This window comes from Podarcis melisellensis, assembly GCF_964234715.1.
Source record: "Podarcis melisellensis genome assembly, chromosome: 6".
NCBI lineage: Eukaryota > Metazoa > Chordata > Lepidosauria > Squamata > Lacertidae > Podarcis > Podarcis melisellensis.
In genome coordinates this window covers 65,644,469-65,670,916 of record NC_138538.1, presented here as the reverse complement: position 1 = coordinate 65,670,916, position 26,448 = coordinate 65,644,469, and the positions used below count along the sequence as shown (strand labels likewise).

Sequence of the window (26,448 nt, the reverse complement as noted above, 5' to 3'; positions counted from 1 at the left end):
TGACAGGCCTGGCTTGTGACCTCTGTAAGAATACCCACAAATGTTTCTGAGTATTCTACTCACAAATTACTTTTGCTTGCAGACAAATGGTGGGAACAGATTTAACATCTCTGCTTTACCCATCACTACTCTTTTTCCATTAAAAAACAAACAAACCTGTGAAAGCATATACAGGGCAGGAAAAATCCTAGGCACTTAGTTGCCTGAGATCCTAGAGATTTAACATCTCTGCTTTACCCATCACTACCCTTTTTCCATTAAAAAACAAACAAACCTGTGAAAGCATATACAGGGCAGGAAAAATCCTAGGCACTTAGTTGCCTGAGATCCTCGGAATGTTATGGGGCTTGAAATATTTATGCAGTACTGCATGGGCCTGGTATCTTAAACAATATGATACTAGATCTCAGAAATTTAAGGCTGATTATTAAGCAGACAGGTTATTACATTCTTAATAAAACCTTTGCCAAGTCTCTGTAAAATATTTTGCTTATGGAATGGAAACCACACTCCCTTCATCCTATCTAGTTTCTCTTCCAACCTCTTGCTGAAACATTGGCTAATCAAAGGATTTGCCAAGCTCAGTATGCTCTGCACCACTATTTTCTTTTAAATTCAATCTACATAATTCTGTGCTACAATAACTACTATTTTAGCTCAACCCAAGTGTGTTGCAATTCTCATATTTGTATCAACCACTTTTTGTTTTTTTAAGAAACATCAACCCACACCTGAATATTGCTACATACTTGATTCTGACCTCAGTTTGAATGATCAAAATTAACATTTGGCACATATGTCACAAGTGGTGTTTTTTTTAATATGTAAATACATTTTTGAAGTTTCACCATACTTAAGAAGTTGTTTTCATAATCACGTGGTTATAATTGAAAGGTAAATGTGCTGTAATATCTGGTGAATTATTAGCCTTTAACGTAGCAGGGTAGATTTCCTGGATTGTAACAGTTAAATAAGTGTATCGGCTCTTGTAGGTTTGTTTCTAGCTCTTTTTATCTGTGGACTTCTTTTTTTAAGTTGTGAGAAGTTCAGCTTGCAAGGTCTTGAGTCCCTTCCTGAAGAAATTGACCTTCTACAACGCATGTGTTTCCGATTTGAGTGCTACATTTTCAAGAAAATGTGGAACAGTTATACTTGCAAGGCAAGGTGCATCTTTAAAGTTACACTTAACAAACAAATTCATTGCCACTTTCAACAATAAGGTGTTTGTTTGCTTCTTTTCTTTTTCCTAAGAACATTTAACAATATTCTTTCATTCAAAAGTATTTCCAAAGCTGCCAGCATCATCTTATATGCTTAACGTTCTGTTATGTTATAGAGTCACAAGTCTTCAGCCCCAGGTTTGATGGGCCGGTCACATAAATAGCAGTCTTTGGAAGGTAACCAGCAGCTCCATATTGTTACATTTCCAGAAATGGGCCAGCTTTCCTGTTTTGAAGAGGTGAAAAAACCCCAGCCCATTCACACTGTACCAATTTTTGAGCAGCTTAACTACCATTGCCCATTCATTTCATCGTTCTACATGCTTCATTTTATTGCACTGCTGAACTGAGTAGCTGCTGATTCGTTTTCTTAGAACTGCTTGGTGAATCAGAAACTGCAGCAACTTTCAAAGAATTTTTAATGGAGCTAAGTTCCCATGTATGCAAGTTAATAAAATGCACACCACAAAATCTCCTGGCAATCTTGTAGAGTTTTTTAAGAACAGCTTTTCTCAGGAGAATGTATACCCATGGATCTAAAATTTGATTCCACGTCGCCATTCGGAGAGCGAATAGGATTGTTTCACAGGATTCCTGGGAATGATTTTCATTTATTCCAATATTGGCCATGGTCACCTGCAAAAGGAAATAAATTCTATTAGCTATCAGAACACATCATCTAATATAGCCATATTAATCATCTTTCATTCTAAAGACTTTGTTAAAATTTGCTTTCAGAATAATGAAAACCGCTGAATATCTGAAAACTAATGAGTTAGGTGGAATACAAACAGGTCGAAACAAAATAAATAAACTCACTAGATCTTCCTGGAAGTTGGTGGAGGGATGGAAAAGCATGATGTTAAAGGAGTGAACAATCACATACCAATGAATTTTGATGCAAACAGAAATAGGCCAGAGAATTAGGCAGAATGGGAGAAGGTTGGCTGGGTACTGGCATTAGAGAAAGGACCAAGCTGTGTGCTAGCATAAACAGCTTTCCCAGTTTCCCAAACCTGCTTTTCTCCAAACCTGCATCTACTAGGTACCTTCTTTGACCCACCTAAAATTCGCTAACTCCTTTGATTTCTGTATGCTACCTTTCTTAGTGGAGCATTTCCCATTTTATTTACTCAAAATTCCATGCTGCAAACCTCATTTTACCAATGAGTACTTAATCATGCAAAACCTAATTACTCTTACTAAGAGTTAAAATTGGTATACAATTCAAAAATGATATCATTTGAAATTGTATCCTGAACAGATATCGCCAACGTAATATAGGAATGGCTAGGCATTCCATTCTATGTATAACCATCTGTGTACATGAGAATCTGTTACATCCTAATATGGCTCCAGATGAAGATTTGTGATTTGAGATGTCACATAAAGAAACAGAAGCTGATTTATTTATTGCATAAAGATTTATAACCTTCCCGTGAACCACTCAACTCCTTGTTTATTCAACTAATCTTAAAATTCATCTGTTTCCATTAAAGTGAGGAATCTTATGTGTTCAACCATTTAGAATTAATTGGGATTCAATATATCATGTTTAATGCTTCTCTTGGACATGGGTTCAGGTATGTTCTGGTTATCTTAAAAAGCAACATGCTTTTTGCCCTGAAATCCAAGAATTTTAAATTAAAATTACACCAGTAATAATAGTCTCTTTTAATTGAATCACGTTTCCATTCCATCAGTGCTGAAGAAAATAGATTTGTACTAATTTGCATCCTATGATTATTAGAAAAGGCATATTAATATATGCCGTAAATGGCCTCAGCCCAGTATACCTGAAAGAGCGTCTCCACCCCCATCGTTCTGCCCAGATGCTGAGGTCCAGCACTGAGGGCCTTCTGGCAGTTCCCTCATTGCAAGAAGCAAAGCTACAGGGAACCAGGCAGAGGGCCTTCTCAGTAGTGGTGCCCGCCCTGTGGAATGCCCTCCCATCAGATGTCAAAGAAATAAACAACTACCTAACATTTAGAAGACATCTGAAGGCAGCCCTGTTCAAGGAAGTTTTATTATTATTATTATTATGTTTGGCTCTTCTCAAATGATGAGCTCCATTGCCATGGTCTTATCTGGCAAGAATTGTGGGTAGTGCCAAGTTGCCACATTAAATTCCCCTCAGTGACACCTACATTGGGTGTTCTGTGTTTGGCACTAGGCACAGACATCCCAAGACACCTATCAATTCCAGGGGACCTTGCCATGGTGCCAGGTGTTGATGCCACATCTTTCAAAAAAATGAATTAGTTGCTGAGGACCAATGCATTTAAGTGGGAACAGAAAATGGGTTGATGTATTATTACTACAATCAATAAATTCATAACATTAGAAAGTAATTCCCAAAGTAAATTACAAAAGCGATGATTTTTTTTCTAGCCATTGACAAATGCAAAACTCTCTTAAATCAACTCTTCTCATGTGGTGAAGCCATTTAATATTCTCTCCTACCAATGTAAGAATGTTCAAGAAGGTGCTTAGAGAGAAAGGAAAACAAGGCTATGTTTGCAAAGTCCCCCATCAGCAATGTATTTTCCCATAACCAATGCCTGCAGTGGCACAAAAAGATAATGAGTCAGAACACATTTATAGTTCATGGCTGAGTAACTCAAATCCTTGGAACACAATGAAGTGATGTAGAGATCTATCCAGGTGGATTTCAAAAGAATAAGGAGATGGGATTCAAATTAAAATCCATATAACTATTTGAAAATTGAAAGCCTGCTTTGGATAACCTTTCTGGGCACTTAAATTAGCCCAATCCATCTAGAATCCCATTAATCATGATTAGCTTATTCCATTAGTTTTAAAAGCAGCTCATCATGACTAACTTCAGCTACAGTCCATGCAGAACAGTTAGATTAGCCACACACCAGCTTTGATCACATCAGATCAAAATCAGTTTGAAAAAAGACAAACAGATAAACACAGGCTATTGGCTTTGAAATCCCATTACTTCTACTAAATGCAACGAAATAGCAGGGCCTTTAGAGTTAAGAGTTATAATTTCATTAGGGTATAACTGCTTAAATCATTGAAGCATTGCATCTGAGAAAAATATTTATGTTTAGTCTTAGGCAATAAGGACTGGTTGAGACCAAGGGAAAATAGCTGGCAAATCTGTGTGCATGTTTCATCAAGATGCTAGCACAGTGAATCAGTTTGACGTGATGGCTCTGAGCTGACTGCCAGATTTGTGAGAGTGCAAAGTTGAGATTTCCAAAAAGACTGCAAGGCAAACTACAAATCATTCCTTAGAGTATGCACACGTCTATGGCCACATCCTGTTTAGTCATGAAAGTTCAGAAGTCAGTGCATAAAACACCCCTGAATGTGTTGCCCCATACTTGAGACTAGCTTTGAATAGGCATCACATCCAAACCATGATTTTTCTCTGTGCAATGAATCCATATGCATGTTCTTATGGATCAGCTCCTGTTTTCTGGCACTGCCATACAGATAGTATGTTATTATCTAAGTCCACTCCTGCCAGCTGTGACACTCTGTGTCTGGGAACATTTTTCTGGATGGAGAGACTATCGTCTGGGGGCGGGGATCATTGGCTTTATAAGCTTTGACCAGGCCCCTAAATTGCCTCTTTGGGACATTTTTCTTACCCAACCCATCCTCTTTTTTAATATAGGATAACCAGTGCTTTATTTTCAGCCAGAAACTCTCAGGTGGGCGCCATTGCCATTCTAAGAGAACAAAGGAGGTGTTCATTGTGAGGTCCAGCACCTCTTTTTCTAGAAAAATAGCACTGAAGATAGCCAGTGACTTTGTAGCTGAGTAGGAGTGTTTTGCAACCCTCCACAGGTAAGCAGGTTTTTTCACCTAGTCTGTATTGGGTTCAGAGGCGGTTGGTTTTTAGGTATAATAATAATAATAATAATAATAATAATAATAATAATAATAATAATAATAATAATAATATTTTAATCCAACCTATATAAGTTTCTCCAGCCACTCTGGGTGGCTTACAGCATATATAAAAACATAATAAAACATCAAACATTTAAAAACAGAATAAGTAGCCTTGGTGTTTTTCTACACTATTTGATACTAAGTAATATCATCCAAAATACGAGCAACCTTGTGCCTGCATACACACAGCCCCTTCCCTCTTCCCTTCAGAGAACACTATAACAAAGCCTGGAAGCTTCAATTAACCAGGAAGATTAATTACAAGAAAGCACAACTGGAACAGTAAAGCAAAATCCGACTACCCTCGTCTTCATAATTTAAAGTAATTTTGGTGAGCACATGAACAAACGAACAAAATAATCTGGAAGCGCTCAACCTGGGAGGAAAAGCTAACAAGAGATAAGAGTCCTTACAGCCCTCTCGGCAAATAGCTAATTTGCAATACCCAGAACTAAGGCTACAACATTGTCCGAAACTGGACTTCTCGATTCCCACTATCCCAAATATAGATCCTCCAAATATTGACAGATGGGAATAAGGCATGTGTCTTCCCACCAGAGGCATGCCTTAGTGCAACAAATACAACACAACTCATATAAACAGCATGTTACTCATGTTTCTTCCATTCAGTTTTTACTTCCTAGTGCAGGGAGAGCTAACCTGCAATGGCAAGAAATTATAGTAATAATATTTTTCTACTGGTAAACCTTCAGCTGCATATAGGCCAGCTGTAGCATGCTGGTAAAATTATAACGGGGAAGTGCAAAAAAATGTGCAATTTTATTTATTCCTCATGCAGGCACTCGCAGTAAAATCAACTATTTTGCTCCATTGGCTATCTAAAATTACTGGTGGGAATATAGTTAGCATTTTAACTGTTTCATTAAAAATAGCTTAATTTAACATTTCTACTCTCTGAGGAGAAATAGTATAAAATATCCAATTTACATTCTTTCAGATTACACAAGCTGGTGAAAGAAAGTTTGGTCTAGGGGAAAAAATTAAACCTACTCAGACAACATCTTAACCTTCATTTCAGAGACTGAGAAATCCCATGAGCCGGGGGAAGAATTCTTTGGCACTAGTGGAATATCTATGCCCATAAGGTAACACTTATTTAGGGTGCAATCCTACCTAGCAGAGCAATAAACTAGCAGAGCAAAAATTATGGCAGTGGGGTCGAGCTCAGGATCCAATGAATCCCAGCCCAGCTCAGCCACTCCCCACACCCAGAATGTCTTGTGTTAGGTCTTTCCACTGATTGGCACCATCAGGCATCCCAGTAGCAGCATTTCTGCCCACCCACATGTTCAGTGAACATAATGTGTGTGGGTGTGGTGTTTTGCATCAGTAGAATAATGTCAGCTTCACTTTGCAGGCAGGGTCCAGCAAGGTTGGGCAGAGGGGCACCTCCAAATCTAGCACAGAGGGGTTTGAACCACACCCTTAGGATACCAGCTAAAGTTAAGCACATTTAAACCTCATAGGTTTCAGTAGGATATATTGGGTGATGTCCAACTAAATTCTACTCGCAGGAGATCTATTGAAAATAATAAAATAATGAACTAAGCTAGGTCCATAAATTTCCATTAAGCCCATGAATTCCCAAGTATTCTTCATTGCAGAATTTTATTCTACCCAAAAAACCAAATTTTGGAAGGAAATTGCATATAAATAGGACTACAAAGGTCATTAGTCCACAACTGTTGCAGCTGTCTACCTATCCACAGTCATTTGTAGTTTAAGAAGAGAAGGAGGGGTGAACTAGTAAGTCACCTGATTTACAATTATTACTAGTCCAAAGCCATCAGATATTGACAAGCCAGGACCATACAAAAAATAAAAGCATGTTCCATAACTAATGCAAAATTATCCATTATTAAGCATTGTAAAGAAATTCTCCTTCTGTTAGGAAATGTATTCTAAGTACAATTTATCTTCACTTTCCAATGAGACTAGGTGTTATTAATAACAACAAATGGGACCATTTCTCTTTTTCTAAAAAGTTGGGAAGAAACAAGGCGTGAAAAAGTAATAAGAGAACATGAGCGATAGTAATCTTTGAAAACCACAAGTAGAAAGTGTCAGACCCTGCAGAGTTTTGACATAAAAGATTCCCTCTTTTGGTCAGAAATAAAGTTCATTTCCTAATAGGTAGCACATAATTAGGATTTTGTTAGAAATATTAATCTAAACCACATAGTAGAAATGATAGTAGTAATTACTTTTGGGGTTTTCTCATCTCAAATTAATGGGTTTTTCCCTTTTTAAAAATAGGCCCTCTCACAAAAGAGCAATGTTGAATAGTTGAATAAGATCTTTCCTCAAATGCATTCTTTTCCATTCCACCACCATATTATTCTGTCTCTCTCTCTTTCTCTCTCTTCAATCCCAACTAAATAACTGCTGATGCACAAGAGCTCTTGGGACACTTCAAAATAACAAAGTAAGAAACGACTTGTAATGAGAAGGTTTCTTCTTCTTCTTCTGATTATATTTTCTACACAGAATTCAAAAGAAATAGAAATCTCCATTACTTGTGACTTCGAGGCATTTTCATTCTCTTAACTTTGTTACTGGAATATCTCCCATGAAAAAACACCAAAACACTAAAGTATTAGTCAACGAGCTCTCCAGTCTTCCTACAAATGGAGGTATTAGTTCCCAAAAAAATGAGTCAGCTGGAACCATATCGTGAAATAAAACTGCTTTTAACAGATCAGTGGGAAAGAGAAATAAAATAGGAACAGGGCTGTTTAGATAACAAAACAGTACTATTATAAACATTATGGAATTCTGCATGTGACATTTCAAAATAACACAATAAAATAAATCAGCTCACATATGAAATCTGGAAGAGAACCTTTCAGAATTACATGACAAGATATGAAGTCCAGTTTCAAGCACTAAGCCACCAAACACATGCACAAATCCCAATTAATGGACCTCTTTGAGTGGGTATGTCACTACATTTCCTTCAACTGATGGCGAGCAGTGATTGCAGGATGGTTTACATAGACAAATACAACAATCCCATAACTGGAAATGAATCAACATAAAATACACCTAACACACATTTACTGGGGAGACCTTCTGATTTCAACAAAACATCCAAATAAGACTTGCTTAGGACCTCTACTTTAAATGAATCCTTCAGCTGAAACCCCATTTTACTCTTATCCTACACAGATAGCATATTAAAAACGAATGTCATTCCCAATGACTTCACAGTCAAAAGAAAGAATACCAAAATATTAAATAAGAGTAACAACATTTGACAATTAGCTCATATAACATTGTTTGCAAATTCATTTCTCTTTTGTTTTATAACCTAGACGCGCAGATTTGAAGTTGCCAGACAACATGATGGTACACAAAGCATTTTTAAAAAATATCTTAGCCAGAAGACATCTGTTTGGAGTTCATTGAACTTTGCTTTTAATTTGAAAATCATAATGAATGTCTAACACCCTTGTAGTTAAGGAGAAAGTATTGAAAACATCACTGCTGTGCTCATTCTAAGCAGCTGAAGACCACTGCTAGGTACATTTTCAATTCTGCTATGCACCCCTAATAAGCTGGCCAGCGGCAGAAGACCCCAAAAGTAAGCATATTCACTTTAGCTTTAAATCTTGATTCCCCTTTCAAAAAAAAGTTTTATAAGCATTGGCGTTATTGTCACATTAGCATGCCAACATTAACAGAGAAGCAAAAACAAATATAGAACCCAGATCTTTCTGACTTGTCTAATATTGTAATGCGCAAGCTTCACCAGGTTCTATTTCTTATTATTGGAGATTACATTATTTATTATAGAAGTTAGTTTGATTAAATAACCTTCATTGTACGAAACCACCAACCAATGTGTGCTAAAGGCAAGATTGCAATCCTGCTTGGCCTTACTGCACCCATTCTCCCAGGGTAGGAAAAAGGCTATGTTCATGAGTTCTACCCATGTGTGTCATGTTGTCAAGAAAAGGTACCTATATAAGGAAGGTGAGAGAAAATAAGTAGAACAAACCAGGTTCCAAGGGGGTAAAAAAACACACGTATCATTTAATACAAGTCCCTTTTGTGTATCAACAGACTCAGGGTTGTCAAAGAGGTTCCTGTTCCTTTTAAGTGGTTTGGTTAATGGTACAATTCCTTTTTATAGATAGCTCTTAAGTGACCCTATTTCTATCTAAGCTTGGTAAACTCTATGAAGCCTGAAGAACTGCTGCCTATCAATGTTAACAGCACTGAGCTAGTGCTAGCATCCTGTGTTCCTATGTGAAGCCTCTAAGGGTTTGTCTACACCTGGGTCTACTGTGTGTTTGTGTTTCCCTTTTAAGTAGTGTCGTCCACGTGGCAGGCACACACACACACACACACACACCGCTCAAACAACTCCTATCAAGCTGTAAATTCAACTTCCCCAAACTTCCCCAAAATTCAACTTCTGAAAAATATGGCTCCAAACCAATCCACTTAAGACAGCAGGTGCATGGACTGCTTTTTAATGAGAGTGGACCAAACACTACTAATTTCACTACTCCCCTTTCCATACACACTACATCCCACCAACTGTGCTGATGCTTATTTCCAATGAGCTCCACATAACGTACATGTTAAAAAAGTGCAATACAGGAAAACTGAATAATGGTTATTTCTGCAGATCTCCCTGCACCTAGACTCAGTAAATGTATCAGCTACTTTGCTCATGAACCCATCAAGAGAAGTCAGCAAATCCCACCCTAGGTGGAGCAACCTGCAAAGCAACTGCGTACTTAGAAGTAGGAAAGAACCTAAACGAACCTTGTTACTCAAGCAATTTGCATATCACCAAAATATTCCTGCACGCAGTCATACCCATAGAGAAAACTAACAATAGTGCATGGTTGGAATTGTAAAAAGACTTAGAGGACATTCTTTCCTCTTGGGCTCCTTTGTTCTTGCTTCCTAAACACTGAATTATTTGCCTCTCACCAATTCTATTTTCCTGACAGAAGATTATTTGAAGTTATGGTGTGTTATCATCCAGCACAAAAGTTCCTATATCTGATATGGTCTGGTCTCCTTCGGTTCAGCAATGCTGAATTCTCAATAACTTTTGACAGTATTTTTATTTTCATTGTCTACACACACCTCATTACTCTCCAACTAAAGTTAAAGTAATACAGCAATGGAAAATGGTGTGGTGCCTTTTGAGTTGTTTGAAATAAAGCAAATGTGACTCACAATTCAAGATAATAACTTCCAAAAGAAAAATACAAATAGGATCACAATCCTCTATAGATTTATGCAGATGTGTGTGAGTCTGCATTCACAAGTATTCCCACTCACTTCTGTGAAAATAATTATGGGCATAAATCTAGATTATCATTTTCATGTGCTCAAAATAAGCCTGTCATAGCCATCCATGGAGGATACAGACTATGAATTTCAAACTGCTTAAAATGAGAATTTGTCCTTAATAGGTTTAATCCCCTTTGAAATCAATAGGATGAAGCCAGTTGCAGTGATTTGTAGTTTGTAGCCATAAGTAAGTAAAGATGACAGCTGCCACCCTAGCCCAAATGTTAAGCATTCTAGAATCAAATAGAAAGCTGCTTAGGTACATGCATTACTAAAGTCCATCACCATCACAATAAATTGAACTGAAATTAAGAACCAGTTCACACAATAAACCTTGCAGACTGAAGAGTCATCATCACCATGACTCCATGCACAGTAAACATAATTTGTTAATTGTGAATACATGAGGACAGGCCTTGAAAAATAACCAGCCCGATTTCATAGAAAGGCAGATCTGCCAGTTCTTCTAATTTAAAATATATACAGAAAGGACTATTTGCAAAACGTGATATATGAACAGCCTCCAAAAGAAAAACTGCAACTGCTTAAGCTGTACACAATTCCACAAACTTCTAGCACCATAGGTCACTGAAATTTGGTTCATAGCTCTCTTGGTTCTCTTTGACCCTGGAGAATCAAATGGTTAGGGTGATTTCGTACTTGGGTTGGAAGAATCCCATGCCTGTCGTGACCCTAAGCAGTTGTGGCACTGAGCAGCTTTTGCAGCTGCTCAGGAAATGAAGGAGACTGGCAAGCAGCTTTAGTATACAGATCAACACTGCAGCAATGCTGGGGAAGGGGCAGGATTGATGTGAGGGCTATTTAACCCCTGCCCTCCAGTTCAGCAGACCGCTCCCCCTGCCACCCAACAGGCAGTGCTTGCTTTTGCTGGTCATCTTTTGTGGAACCAAGAAGGATTTTCTTTGCTCATCAGCTCATTGGCTGAGCTGGTGGGCTTCTCTTCATCTACTCTGTACTGATGTGGTGGGTGTACTTAGTGGAGAGCGGAGGGGGGGTGTCATTAAATAAATTAATTGGCCACACTGGCAGGTAGATACAGGAAATTATGATCTAGTTAAGGTTGGTGTTGTCTGAACTCTAGCATGTTGTCTGAACTCTAAACTGTGGTTAATTCCAGCTGGCTCACCCAGTTAAGTCTTATAACGTGCCAGGGACAACAAACCAATAGGTACAAACAAACTTTGGGTGTTGTTTAACCCTCCCTCAAATGTAATGAAAATGTCTGGACCGAACAATTTAGCCCAGCACTGAAGTTTGCTTTTTACATTCCCAGTTTCATGATTCCAGTTCACTGATAGCTTGGAAAGTGAAAATATGTCACGAGGAAATTAGTTTGACCCCATCCCATTAACACCTCTGATTGTTAATCCACCTTCCAGAAGAAATCTAAAATTTGAAGAGATTGGCTGGTACAAACCCTTGTAACAACCAGTGTCACTGGCAGCTGATACTAAAAACTGTATACTTCTTTCTTTCCAGCGGATGCATCCAGTCATTCAACCTATGCACTGAAGGTAAATCAAAATAAACATGAAGTCAAGCAAATTAACATTGTTGTCAAAATGAAAGTGCTTTTTGGAAAATGTACAGGCATTTGTCAGCACTTTCTAAATTGGGGTGGCCAGCTTCTGGCTTTCCAAATGTTGCTGGACCAAAATCTCACAATCAGTTGTGGCCAATTCGAGAAGGAGTCAACAACATCTGGGGTGTCAGAGGTTGGCCACCCCAGTTCTTAATAATCCCCACAGAGTCATGAAAACCAAGCACATTGCAATGCTAAGGCAAGAGGTAACAGCAAAATGGTAATTCATGGTAATTCATAGAGCACCTGGGGGTGGGAATTGGGGACTTGTATTCTAAGACAATTTTAACAAAGTAAGGTATTTTAACAAAGTAAGGTATTTTGCCCATTCCTTCATTCTCCATGTAGCTTGCTCATTTAAAAAGTATCCAAATACTTGGAAATGCCATCTCAATTTCTTTAAGCCTTTACCTACAGACTACATCCTGCTTACTTATGCTTTTATAACAATCTCACCCCATCTCATATTAAGCTATGAAGTTTTAGAAATATATTTCTGATTGTGTACTAAAATGCTAACAGGGTTCATAATAGTAGCAAACAGCATGATCTTACACAAGCTCTGAAGTAAATATTGACTTCAATCCTATACCCAGGAAAGTGGGTATAGGATTGCAGCCAATATACACTAAGAGCCATGCAGTGCACTCCTATACAAACCATCTCAGAAAATTCGTCATTGTTAACATTTACTAAAGATTGGAAACCTCTCATAGACTTTTTGTGTGAAAAATAAAATGAAATAATGGCATTTGGGTTTGAAGGCTGAAGATAATGTTGGATTATAGAAGGTTGTCATGCTGGATTTTATACTGGAGTGGATGAGTTGGATAATGCTTATATATAACTGACAAAGAATCGGAAGTTCTTTAGTTTCTTAACTTTTTTTCTTTTAATGCTTCTCTCTCTCTTTTCCTTCTTTTTCTCTTCCTTTCCTCCTCTCGATCTATGTTCTTATTTTATCAAAAGTAATGTTTTAGTTTGGACAAAAAAATGTATTTCAGAATAATCTTTGTATCTCTCTTTATAAAATTGAATAAAACTTTTTTTAAAAAAAGAAACAAGTCCCATCAAATTAAGCTAGCTGCTTTATTTCTGTATAACCTGTGTGATATATTACAGCTATTCTCATTTTGCGTATAAAAGGAGGCACAGAAGCCTTACTCAAAGCCAGTGTGTTAAGAAGTTGCTTGAACAGAATCCATCCTATTATGCTAAATTGCACTTTAATATAAAAAAAAGTCTCATATAATGGTTAAACTCTAATCCTTAAGAGTATCTACTGTCTCTTTTTAGAATCAGTTCAGAAAAATTGGAATCAGCTCAAGAAAAAAAGAGACAAAGAAGAGGTGACTAGTGCATATTAACTCAGACCATAGCATTCCAGGAGAAATACGCATAGCTAAATGAAAAACAGGCTTCTATTACATCACATTCATTGTTTTGTTCCCAGCCTTAGCTTCATTTTTGATCTCTTGTTGAATGTACACTGTAATTAATGAAATGTTTCTGCTTTGAACTATAATAAGAGGGGGCCTTTTTCATATCAGTTTAATTTTTGCATCCGTGTCGATCCTGCTTATATCATTCCCAAGTCAGGTACACAACATGAATATTTGTATTAGATTTGACTTTGGTTGTCTTGCTCTTGCTGACACTCCAGCACTGTAAAGCACAGCTAAATGTGATATGAATTAGTAAAAACTTTATTTCTGCAACAACCAGGAAGCACTAAAGTATTGGAATTATTTTGCAAATTTCACACATATAAAAAAAGAGTATAATGCAACCTATATCTGTCTATCACTCACACGTATACAAAGAAAAAGTACATGAAGGCACTCTATAAATACCGGTAAACATTGTAATCAGTCCCATTATGCATTCACATACCATTCTGCTTTAGTCATAGTGATATGGATTACCAAACTATTCACACAACTTTAACTTACTGCATTGCTGCAATATCAGTCTTTATGTTTTCGTGCATTCTGCAGCTACTTTTGTTTCTTGGATCCCTTTAAATACAGTATTTTCATCTGAAAAAAATATTGCTGATCTGATGCTAGTCTACCCAATGATGCAGTCCTATAACCAAGTTGTTGAATTTAATGTGCACTGACTGTTTCTGTTGTACCTATGTATTTTACCAGTTTTCCTTTTGCCAAAAACCTCAGCGGTAATAAATAAAGCAGGCATGCAATCCACAGACTTGTGCAGCTGTTTGACATTTAGTCTTTAACACCCTTTTGAGACATTGCCTGCTTTGAGAGAACACACTGCAGTGGGATGAGACTGTGGCAGCAGAACCCACACCCGACCTATATTCATTTGAAGTTTGTAGTACAGCCTCTTGGAATACAACTGAAAAAGCAAGGTGAAGGGAAGCCTAACACAAGTACAGCTGCATGATGTGGCTCCTCCCACTATTCAAATGAGCATGAGTAGGTTTGGCCAGAGACAATGTGTGCAATCCCATTCCATTCCCCTGAACCCCATTATACATGTTTATTCACCATAGACACCATAAGTTAGGGTTGCCATATGTCTGGAATTTCCCAGGCATACCCGGAATACTGCAGTCAGAAGAAGTGTCCAGGCATAAATCAGCAAAAATGTATGGGAAAATCTGGAAATCCGTACATATGGCAATCCATGTCGGCAATGTCGTTTTTGAATAATTTTCCTTTAAAGCAGCTCAAAATCACCAATTTCTTGCGATTTTGCCAAAATAGATCAACAACTTTTGTATCCTGATTTTCACTTTTTGAAATATGGCAACCCTACCATAAGTGGAAAAGGACATTATCAAAGATCCTAAGGCAGGCATAGGCAAACTCCGGCCCTCCCGATGTTTTGAGACTACAATTCCCATCATCCCTGACCACTGGTCCTGTTACCTATGGATGATAGGAATTGTAGTTCCAAAACATCTAGAGGGCCAGAGTTTGCCCATGCCTGTCCATTGCACAAACTGATCTCGAAGACATATATAGCAAATGCAATCTAGTCAAAGAATGACTTTTACACCACATATAATGGGATCTAAATTTGGGCTAGATCAGATTCATAGTGAAAACTATATGGTATTTATAAATACAAAGACCTGCGTTCCACTAGGACTATGCTACTGAAAACAAGAATGTGAGTTCTAATATCAGGAGCATCCATTTCTGTTGTCCATTATGCATTTTAATAAAATGTGTGGCTAAAAATGGGGAACACCATACATTAAACATGCATTTAAAAAACTGGCAAAATAATTAACCTCTTACCAGGAATGGACTCCAGCAAATGCAAGAGACACACATTATAGCCAAGAGCTGAATGATCATTTCAAAATGGTGAGATCTGCCTTGTCTATGTTGACTTTTAAATTTGACTCTTAGAAGTGTAATCCCCGTGACAGCATTGCACAAAAATGAAATACCAAGGGCCAGTAAACCCAAGCATGAAAAAAGTAAGAGGTAAAATCTGTCTTCCCAGTCTTCAATGTGCTCAGTTTTATAGAAACACCAGGTCCTTGACGCCTGGATTTGATAAGGTCTTAGCTGAAGTATAGGCAGTAAAGCTATGAAAATGGCAAAGAGACATACCATAGTCAACATAATCTTTACATGTTTAGAAGTCATTTTTGTTGAATGAAATATCGGCTTGGTGACTCCAATGCAGCGTTCAACAGCCATCACACTGCCCAGAAAAAGGGGACATAGTCCAAAGAACACCATGCAGATGCCAAAAACGCTGCAGAGAACATTTGACTGGTTAAATCGAATCCAGTCTTTGTCAGAGGCATATACAAATACTGCAATGGTTCCGTTGATGAGGTGGCCCAACAGGTCTGTGATAACCAAGCCACTAGCAAAAAGCAAAAAAGATGCTTTTGATTTCTGTCTGAATCTCTGGTACGCCTTCATGAGAATTGCTATTGCAAGGCTGTTGGATAAAATCCCCACTGTCATGAAGATGACGGAAAAAAACACAGAGATCTTCTTTTCCGTGGGACAGGTAGTATTGGAGAATACACCAGTTCCAAGCAACGCTGATGGTTTTGAACTGTTCATTGTTAGAAAGGCAAACTCAGCATTCAAAACATATCAGGAAAACACCAGGCATCTGTAAGACATTAATTAAAAAAAACAAAACTATTTAAAATGTAGGAAATGGCAATATATTGCTCAACTCAGCTGACATACACTGCAGAAACTCCAACATTTATGTAATAGTCATTGCATCTGCACAACTCTTTTGAGGTGTGATGTGGCACAGTATTTCAGAGCAGCTAACTAACTAATTATGGCTGCAAGCCCATGCATACTTACCTTGAAGTAAATCCCACTGTTCAGACAGTCAGGGGTGGGGGATGCACAAAAAGGAAAGTCAAATTGTATTCACTAGCCCTGTCCTCTACATATTCACTTGGTCATTTGCAGTGGAGCCTGTGCATAATTTGGAATTACATGGGTCACACATATGGAGTATTATATACGTTTAGGTGTTCATGCATAGATAGGCCCTAGTGCCCACAAAACAGTGGAAAAAAGACAGGACTGAGCAAGGGTGGAGGCAGCAACTGAGACACATGTAAACAAAGCATGTGTCACATTTGAAATCTTGAAACCAAAGTTGAGAAATACTTAAGTAGGAACAGAATTTACTACTAAAGGGCATTTCTTTTTCCCCAAAAAAGTATACAGCAATAGATCTGAAAGCTCTCATCTTTCAACTAAATAATTTAGCTCATATAAGTAAGCCTCCATGAGCTATTCTTCTGCAGTGGGATTTCCACGCCTTGAAAATGAGTACCTAGTTTCTGTATCTTCCATTCTGTTTTTGCCAGTCATTCTTTCTACTGCTGATATTCAAGCTGTGGTTGATGTTGCTTGTGTGGCCAAAAGGGCCCTATCCACATACACAATAAAGAACTACTCAAAGTTTGATAATCATCATCGTTGTCATCTTCATCCTCTCTAAGGTAAAAATCTATAGGTGGAACGTCCTAAAACCAATTCACTGATGACCAAGTGTGGACAGTGACCATGAAATGCTTACTTTTGGAAGGGAAAACAAAAAACCAGAGGCAGGTAGAATAGAGTGGAGTGGCTAGAATCCTGGACAGCAGCAGTCCACCCTGCTGCAACATTTTGTTGCAGGTCCCACTTGCATGCTATCTAATGTAAATTTCATTTTCACCAATATTCACATTTCACTAATGCAGAGAGTCTGATTATACAAGTAAACCTTTATCTTGCTTTAAAAAGAAAAAACTATCCTGAACCTAATCTGTGACATTTTTTTAAAAAACAACTCACAAAACACTATTTAAATGAGCAATCATGTAATAGAAGTCAAAATCGAGAACATATGGAGAAGATAGATACATAACTGTATCTTAGTTTTCCATGTGTTTAACTGTCTCGTTGTGAATACATCTGTCTGATGGTTTTGTCTCACAAGATTGGTCACACATCAGTCAGGCACAAATGAGAAGTTTCGTGGCTGGAATTTGTTTCCAGTCTTGAGAATCCTTCCAAATTTGGAAAGTGACAGGGAAGCCAATAGGAGTCTTTGCTGTATGACTCTGAATGCAAAGGAAGATATATGAGGTTTATAACTGTGAGCTTAGCTGGACTAGCAGTAGTTTTTGAGGGAAGCGGGTAAGTGGGCAAAACACTGCTGCCTTTGGGATTGTGATGCAAGATCAGTAGCTGAATGATTTTATTTACTTTTACTATGACCTGTTCACCTTTGTAAATAAAATAAGTAATACAAAGATAATCTAAGTCTACAGTGTTCTCTTTCATCCAGGCAAAACTAAACTCTGTAGCATTATCCTTGGACTTACTACTAGTCGGGGAACTGGTTAGCAATATTATCATACTTAGACTTTGGGTTGAATCCCCAACCCACTGCCTGTTAGAGAAAGCAGGGAGGTCATGTTCCAATTCTTCCTCCCCTTTGCATCCCCTGCAATTCCCAAAAATCTGTTCCGGAAGTTTGGGGGCAAGGTGGGAAGTGATGAGCAGAGCTGCAGGTGGAAAGTTGCCAAAATTGACATAAACCTCTCCTTCATCCACTGGGAGCTTGAGCATCCTTTCCAATGAACAGAAGAAGCCCTTGCACTCAAAGGGCAAGTCTGGATCCATCCCTGCGTAACCATGTTTGCAAGCTTATGTTAAGTAAATCATAAGGGTTTGAAAATGTAAATTGAAAACAATCTGAAATACTTTAAAGGTGGGATACAATTCTTCTATATAGTTAGAAGAATTTCACCACACTTTTCATCTTGCAAAAAAATACCATGAGCCTCAAAACTATACTTGAATTATTCATAGTGATGGTTGAACCCAGCTTGTATTATGACCAAATGGGTTCAACAGTTAATGTGTGTTCAACAAGACTGTGTCTTCATGGAAATTAGCTAGATGAGACTTTTTTAGAAAAATAAATCTATTATTAGTTGGCAGAAATTAGTATTTGGGAAACTTTGGGCTACTCATGCTGCTCAAACACCTACATATATTGAGAACATAGAGACAGGGGAAATAGAATAAAAAACAATTTTCATATAAATAATGGTGTGCTGATATATTGGAGTGACCAAATCAATGCATTCTACTGCATTTGTAGTACACATCTTGAATCGCCAAGGGTTCCTTGAAGAGTCAGCGTTTGATTAGAATGTTCTGCTTTGATTGATTGGCTCCCAAGAAACTGATGTATTTCTTGTTTATATTTATATGTATGATCTCTCGGGGTATAAAACTAGGACTTAATCTTACCTTAAACAATACATTGAAATACCATCATACATCGGCTGAGGCATAGGTGGATTGTTTAATATATGCAGTAAAATCGCAGGTCTAAATAATTCAGCTAATCTAGGAGCTGAAACTAGACCATAATGGCGACCCTATTGGCTGAGTAAATGTTTTGAAATACTGAACAGATTTTTTTATTGAATCTTTCAGAATAATTCACATTGTTCAAAACTCCTAAAAATTAATTAACCTGCTTACCCATTGCAAAAACATATACGACATATCAATTGAGTAGAGGTATTCTATTCATCCGGTTTCCTTTGGATGCAACTGAACAAAATGTGCCATGCTGTCTCTCCCACCACACAGATCAATCAATGAGTCTTGTGGCTCCTTAAAGACTAACATATTTATTATGGCATAAGTTGTTGTGGACCTAAGCCCACTTCATCAGATGCACGAGGTGGGCTTAAGTCCATGAAAGCTTATGCTACGATAAGTTTGTTAGTCTTTTGCAGCAAAACATTCAACTAGCCTCGGGGCACCTTAAACGTTAACACAACCTCGGGAGACACTTAACATGGTTTATGCAGTGCTTAGTGTGCATCCTACACATGAGGGTGTGAACAAATGAGAGAATATACATGATTTGCATTTATGCATGTGCATTACCTTTCCAGTAGACTACATAACATACATACAGTTGTATTTACACAGTCCCTTCATAGGATGCTCTTAGAGCCTCCATTCACCAAATGACCATGCAAGAGGTATCATACTATATTGTTACACATCACCCCAATCTCCATGAGTGGTGTGAGATTCCAGGGGTTGCAGGCACACTTTATCCAGGGTCTGTGTTTCCTTTTGGACTATGGGGCACAGTGGAGACTGTGGTGTCTTTATGATATATGGTTTATTTACACATATATACAACCTGAGTTTAGAAAGAGGGAGTGCAGAGCATTCCAGGAGGGTCTCTTGCTTCCCCCATAGGCACAGCAGGTTTCGGTCCAAGAACAGGGAAATCAGCCATGCTCTCTCTCTCTTTGTTAAAGCCTGTCCTTGTCAGTCCACATGGTGCTCTTTGCCCTTCTTCCTCTTCCTTGTTGCAGCTATCAGACTGAAAGGATTTCTCCCCAGCCTACATCAAGCAAACTAAAATCCTAAAACCTTTCTTTTCTCTGCCTGCTAACACAAAGTTGAAGAAAGGTTTCCACCCCTCTTTGGCAGAGAGTAACTGAGTTGTTAATCACCCATTATCTTCCTTCTGTTTTACATGATGGCTCTACTGCCAAGTTATCTCCTGATCAGGGAAAAAAACTCATTTAGCCTGTCTTTTAGCACTGCTAAATCAAACATCTGGCACCTTCTCTTGTTAAATTCTAACATTTACTAAATCTAGGGAGCATGGGTGCCTTGCACCCACAAACACTGGCAACCAATACCTATAACATTATACACTGCCTTGGGAGATGAAGGAGATTAGAACACTATCACAGCAACCATTCCCACAGGAAAAGAATTTGCTTAAAAAAGAAGCCATCCGACACCGTGCTCCTCATTCATCAATAAAACTTCTGGGGAACTGAAGTAAAAGCACAGTAGACCAAATTTATCTCCTAGAACCTATTTAGGGGTCTGAGTAGGTACTGCAAAACATATATTTTCAAAAGCATATATAAATGCAGGAGAAAGAGAAAACACCACGCTTTACAGTTGTAGGAAAACGGAGAGAATGATACCAAATTTATTTACTTATTTATTTATAAAACTTGCGTCTCAAATTCCCCTTGAGGTAACTGTACTATATGGAATATACTTGATTGATTGAATTTTTTAAAAAAATGAAATCAGCGGTAAGATATGCACACACATATATCAATTTTAGTATTTACTGTAATATTTTTAAAATACACAATGAAAACACATAAACCCCATGGTAATGCTGGATGAGCATTGTCGTCCATTTCTCCAAACAAGGGTAAGTGACCTAGGAGAATCTCATTGATGAGTTGACTGGCCATTTGCACAATCATTCCTTTCTCATTTCTCAGCCTATATATTCAATGCACTCCCTGATAATTCCTTGCAAAATACAGCAATATTATTCAACTTTCTGAATTTTAAGCTATAAATTGCTGGTGAAGAGCTGATACTATCTATATTTAAATAATAAGATCAATCAGCTGAGTAGATTCTGACTAATTAGCTCCCCTTCTGGGCCATAATGATTACAATATACATGATTCCGCTTTGATTAGGTCAGTTTAAGAGTAGGACTTCCAGGAGATAATCACTATAATATGCAAGCCTCAACATGCTTTGATTAGGAGTACAACGTCAATGGAAATTATATAATTCAGGTGCAAGTTTGCCAATTCAGTAGTGGGAGAGTTCTGATACAAATACACTTAGTACTAAGCATTTATTTCTCTCCAGGAACATATCAGGCACTGTCCTGAATGCAGTGGTGCGCTTACTAGCACAGAGAACTTACAGCCCACAGTTGACTGATAAGGAGAGAGAAAATGTTTTGTTTCTAGCACTTCAACTTATGGGGGAGCATAAGTTGAAGTATGCAAGCATGGAACCTTAAACAATTAAAGGAAAGGAAAGCAGCAACATAAAAATAGTCATTATGCAGGGATTGCTTCTGTATAAACATATCACTTGTGAAGTCTGTGGCTGAGTTACATAGGTTACCTTTCTTGAAATGTAGGTTGTTTCTCATTTGATCTGGCTATATAGGAGCTTCAAAAGCTTCTATTATCATTTTCAAAGACACCCTTTGTTTTGTGTCATTTGCCATACACATACACGATCAGGTTGCAAGACACCCATTATTTTAAGAAGCTCCAAGGTTTGCCATTCAACAGACATTCTTATTTCTGGACACAGCACCACTGAATTGCACATAACCAGTGTTTTAAAGGAAAACGAAAAAGAAATGTGCCAGTACTCACCATGAAGTTGTTACATTGAGTGCCACACTTTTAACATTTGCGGGGGGTGGGGAAATGTGCCGGTACTGCGTACCCTTGAATGTCCCCAGAAAAAAATCACTGCACATAACATATGCTAGCAATATTCTAAGCTGCTATTCCACCAACCAGACAGGTTACCTAGAAGGTATGCACCAATCCCAGCCAAACTGATGTGGCCAGAAAAGAGCAATCATGTGAAAGTTTTCTCATAAGTAAATCCCAATGTAACCAATGGAGCTTACTCCCAGGTAAGGGGGTTCAGGATTGCAGCCTCAAGAAAGAAATCTGATGCGGATGGATGGATGACATGCTCCAGTACCAACTCAATTTACAGGACTCAGAATATTTCAAAAACTAATACATACCACAAGATAATAAATATAACTGAAGGCTAAAGAGATGGGCAGTTACTGATGAGGGAGTGAAGGATCAATAGGAATCATTTAGTATGGAGAGGGGAAAGGGAGGATAAGAAGAAAGGGGAACGAAGGAAAGGGGGGCATAATTCGGAATCCACTAGCTGAATTGTATTGCGGCAATCCTGTGGTTGTGTCGTGCTAAGAAAGGTGTAACTATACAGAAGTTATGGAGAACTTGGGGAAAAGGCTAAGTAATGGAGAAGTGAGATGAACAGTGGGGAAGGAATAGGGCTGATGAGAAAGCGATTAACCATGGAAAGGTCATGCTGTTGAGAAACGTAGGACGTTATCGAAGAACAGATGGCAATAAGTTATGGGGAAAGGAAGCTGGAGGGGGCAGAGAGAAATTAACTGGGTTTGCAGGTGGGGACAAGAAACAGGAGAAGTGGCAAACACTAATGTGCAGAGACAGTGTTCCGCATCTCTCACAAAGCAGCCTTTACCGAGCCGGACCATTGATCCATCTAGTGTTGCCTGCACTGACTGGCAAGCTCCCCATGCATGCAAAACAGATCACAGAATGGCAGAGCTGGAAAGGACCCCGAGGGTCATCCAGCCCAGCCCTCTGCAATGCAGGGATCTTGCCCGCAGCTATCCCAGGATGGGATCGCTCTGCCACTGAGCTAACTCTCAGCGCTACTGGAGCTTAGTCTCAGATAAGAGGCTGCAATCCGGTGGCCACCTCCATTCATCCGGGAGTTTTAAATTCACACGCGCGCTCGTGCAAAGTTGAGCGTCATAGAATCGTCGCGTTGGAAGGGACCCCGAGAATCATCCAGCCCAGCGCCCTGCAATGCAGGAACACGCAGCTGTCCCACACCGGGACGGAACTGGCCACCTCGGCATTCTCAGCGCCCGCCTCTAACCGAGGGAGCTACCCGGGCTGCAGTCAAGCCAGGCTGGATCCCGCTACCTGTGAGCAAGAGGAGCCAAGCCGTGTGCTCACCTGCAGCCCTCAAAGACCGGGGCGGGAAGCCTCCCCTTAACACACTGACTCGGGAACAAGTCCCCCAAGGAACACGGGATACTTCCGAGCAACACGGGTAGAGCTCTTTCCCGACTGTGGGCTTCTTCCCGCCCGGACCACTCGGCTGCTGCCGCCCTTGAAACCGAAGTTTGCCGGGCGCGGGAAGGCTGTTTACCTCAGCTCCTTCCTCCGCTCCCGTCCGCCGTGTCTCGCCTGGTCCGTTCATGGCAGCCGCCGCCGCCGCCCCCAGGCTGCTTCGCCAGCTGCTTCCCGCTCATCCCGCGAAGCGGGCGGACTGAGGCGGCAGCTCCGGCTGCCTTGACCCCTAGGCTCGCCCACATTCCCGCCCCTTTCGGCGGGCGCGAGCGTCACGCTTGTTGTCGGCTCGCTCCCGCGCGCCCTCGACCAGCCCTCCAACTCTCCTGTGAGGGGGGAGAAAGGGAGGTCTCTCCGCTGTCTCCTTTCCAGTCAGGCAGGCGCTGCCAGAGGCCAAGCAACATACACCTGGCGGGAAGGAGCGGGCCAGGGAGACGAGAGAGACAGTTTTTCCACCACACAAGTGACAATAAACAGACCCACTCCCCGCGCTTTCCAAAGATTTAACGAGATGAGCTTCGATCTCCGCGGAACGGCGCAGATGTGCTTCCCTTGGAAGCGCTTTAACCCCAAATATCCTCAGAGCTGAGGAGCGGATTGTTCCCTCGGTCTGGCACTCGCTCTGAGGTTTCCATATAAAAATGCTTAGCCCCTGACATCTTCACGAGGCTAAGCTACGTCAAGCCACGAGGGATGAAACAGATTTGACTTGGGAGAGATCTGGTGTCACCTTCATGGTGGGGGAGTCCAAGAGAAGAGGAGACACTAAGGCTGAAAACCTCAAACACTTAGGGTGGGGATGTGGTTGAAAAGAGAAGAGGACAGAGCTGGCCCTACCAGTGGGCAAGGCGAGGCAACAGCCTCAGATGATAGATGGGGTGGAACAGGAACCATCTGTCTATTCTTTGTAAGCACCCCAGCCATTTCCCACTGTTGGAGGACAGGGCTGGGTTGTTTTGTTTTTTGATACATAGCCTTCAACCCACCACCCAAAAAACCCATTGCCTACTGCCCTCAGGTACCATGGAAGATGCTATCCCATCACCAGTGTTTAAGTACCATTCATCTGACAGCAAACAAGTGCATTGGACCAGTTGGTTACTGCTAGTGTAAGCCTGCCTTCCACTTGACACCCACACTGATCTACCAGAAGATATCTCATGTGCTTGGGCTATGGGATATTCATGGAAGCAGAGAGTTGGAAGGGATACTGAGGATCATCTAGTCCAACCCCTTGCAATGCAGAAATTTGCAGCTGTCCCATGCAAGGATGTAACTGATTTAATCCAGTACAGGGCACAAGATGTAGTGGCATAGCTTTTATGACAGTGTGCTTTCCAAATGCTTTCCAACAAAAACTTCTGTGTAAAAACAAACCAATGGCTCCTTCCAACTTCTGAGAAATTGAGAGCGGGAATATACACAAATGTATAATGGGAATTGAGTGGGTTTGCATCAGCAAGCAAATACTGGTAAGGATAAAACTGATTTATGGTTCAAATTCCAAAGATACCTGACACATATAGTAATGGCTCAGCAGAAGGACTTCTGTGCTTTTTTTTATCTAACATGTGCCTGGTTTGAGCTTTGACTTTAAGAAGTGCATCGTAAGATAAGGTCCAGCTCTTGACTCACACTCTCTCTGCTCTAGAGTTGTCAACTATTCAGCTGGCCTCTGTAGCTATATAGATGCTTGGTATACAATTTTGGAAGATGTCTATCCCTGTGCTGTGCAAAGCTTCACCTGCTGATTCCAAACAGAAGCAAATTAGATTCCCCACCCCCCAGTCAGTTGGCAACTCTACTTTGCTTGCAATGGTTAAGTGCTTCCTGTGGCAGCTCAGTAGTTAAATTGAATAAGTCTATCATTTTCAGTGGAGGCTGGTCAATGGGCCACTGTCCCACCAACCACAATCTGTCCTCAGCTAGTTCCTGCCTACCTGCCTTGTTACAACTAACCCAGGAGTAAGTGCTGGCTGTCAGCTTCTTCTGCCTTTGCCTTCTTTGTGCCCTCAAAGACCTCAAGAGGGGGAAAAGGATAGGGACAAAACGAAAATTAGTTTACTCCACCCCTACCATTGCCTTCCCTGCCCTCTGCCCCATCAGTCCCAATGTGCACCAGCATGATTCTTCCACTACAAACTGAACCTGCAGTTTTGTAGGCTACCACAAACTTCATTAATGTGATTAATTCTCACAACAAAGGATTAAGGCTTCCCTGGTGGCTATTCAGGAAGATTTGTTTAAGCTCACAGTTTAATCCCTACTGAAACAGAATATCCATTCCTTAAGGAATTCACATTCATAGAATTGTAGAGTTGGAAGGATCATCTAGTCCAGTGTTTCCCAACCTTTTTTGGGCAAAGGCATACTTGTTTCATGAAAAAAATATCGAGGCACACCACCATGCCAGATGGGGAAAGGTCACTTTTTACCTATGTAAAAAAAAAAAAAAAAATAGTAACAGCATAGAAGGTAATGGTAAGCTATAGCTTGTTTAGCTTATACCTAAATCCGACACTGATTGGTCTCCCTTCCAAGGCACTCCAGGTCCCACATGAAAGCGAGCCCCCAGCAAGGCCTCGACGGCCTGCAAGGCGCTTCCCCTTACGAGTGGGAAACGGACGGGCGGCGGCCCGAGCACGACCTGGCGCCCTCTCAGCTCAGTGAGCACGACCTGAAAGCTCTGGCCGCCTCCCTGCACGCCCTCCCGGACCTGGAGTACGGCGGCAGCAGCGCGCCTCCTTCGACTGGCCCCGACGGCAACCGCGAGCGGCCCCGTCGGCGGGCCTCGGCGGCGGACCTCCTGCAGGACAGCTCCGGCTTCGCGCCAGACTACGAGGGCTTCGAGTACCGGGGCGACCCTTACGAGGACGTGGAGCCGCTGCGGAACCTGCCCGCCTTCGAAGCGTGCTCGCCGGCCTCGTCCGAGTCCAGCATCCACATCTGCTTCCTGAGGCCCGTCCACTTCACCAACGAGCCCGGCAGGACGGAGCGCATGCTGCAGCCGCTGCCCAAGAGCGCAGCGCCGACGCCGCAAGCCAGCGGCACCTACAAGCGCGAGGTTTTCCGCAGCAAAGGCAAGCAGCTGAGCCGCTCGCTCAAGGAGTTCCCGCGCAGCA

The 26,448-nt window shown here is 40.4% G+C and overlaps 1 protein-coding gene across 2 annotated transcripts; it reads right to left on the bottom strand.

The window, feature by feature from the left end:
- Nucleotides 1-221: 221 nt before the first annotated feature.
- On the bottom strand, nucleotides 222-23,910 carry PTGFR (prostaglandin F receptor). 2 transcript variants are annotated; one of them, XM_081915450.1, is made up of 3 exons: nucleotides 23,406-23,910; nucleotides 15,372-16,212; nucleotides 222-1,856 (listed from the first exon to the last, which is right to left on the bottom strand). In XM_081915450.1, the coding sequence occupies exons 2-3, from the start codon at nucleotides 16,158-16,160 to the stop codon at nucleotides 1,551-1,553; spliced, it is 1,095 nt and encodes a 364-aa protein (XP_081771576.1). In that variant the 5' UTR covers nucleotides 16,161-16,212; nucleotides 23,406-23,910; the 3' UTR covers nucleotides 222-1,550. The 2 variants fall into 2 exon arrangements, with proteins under 2 accessions (XP_081771576.1, XP_081771577.1); XM_081915451.1 differs by lacking the exon at nucleotides 23,406-23,910 and adding an exon at nucleotides 23,210-23,366.
- Nucleotides 23,911-26,448: the final 2,538 nt, after the last annotated feature.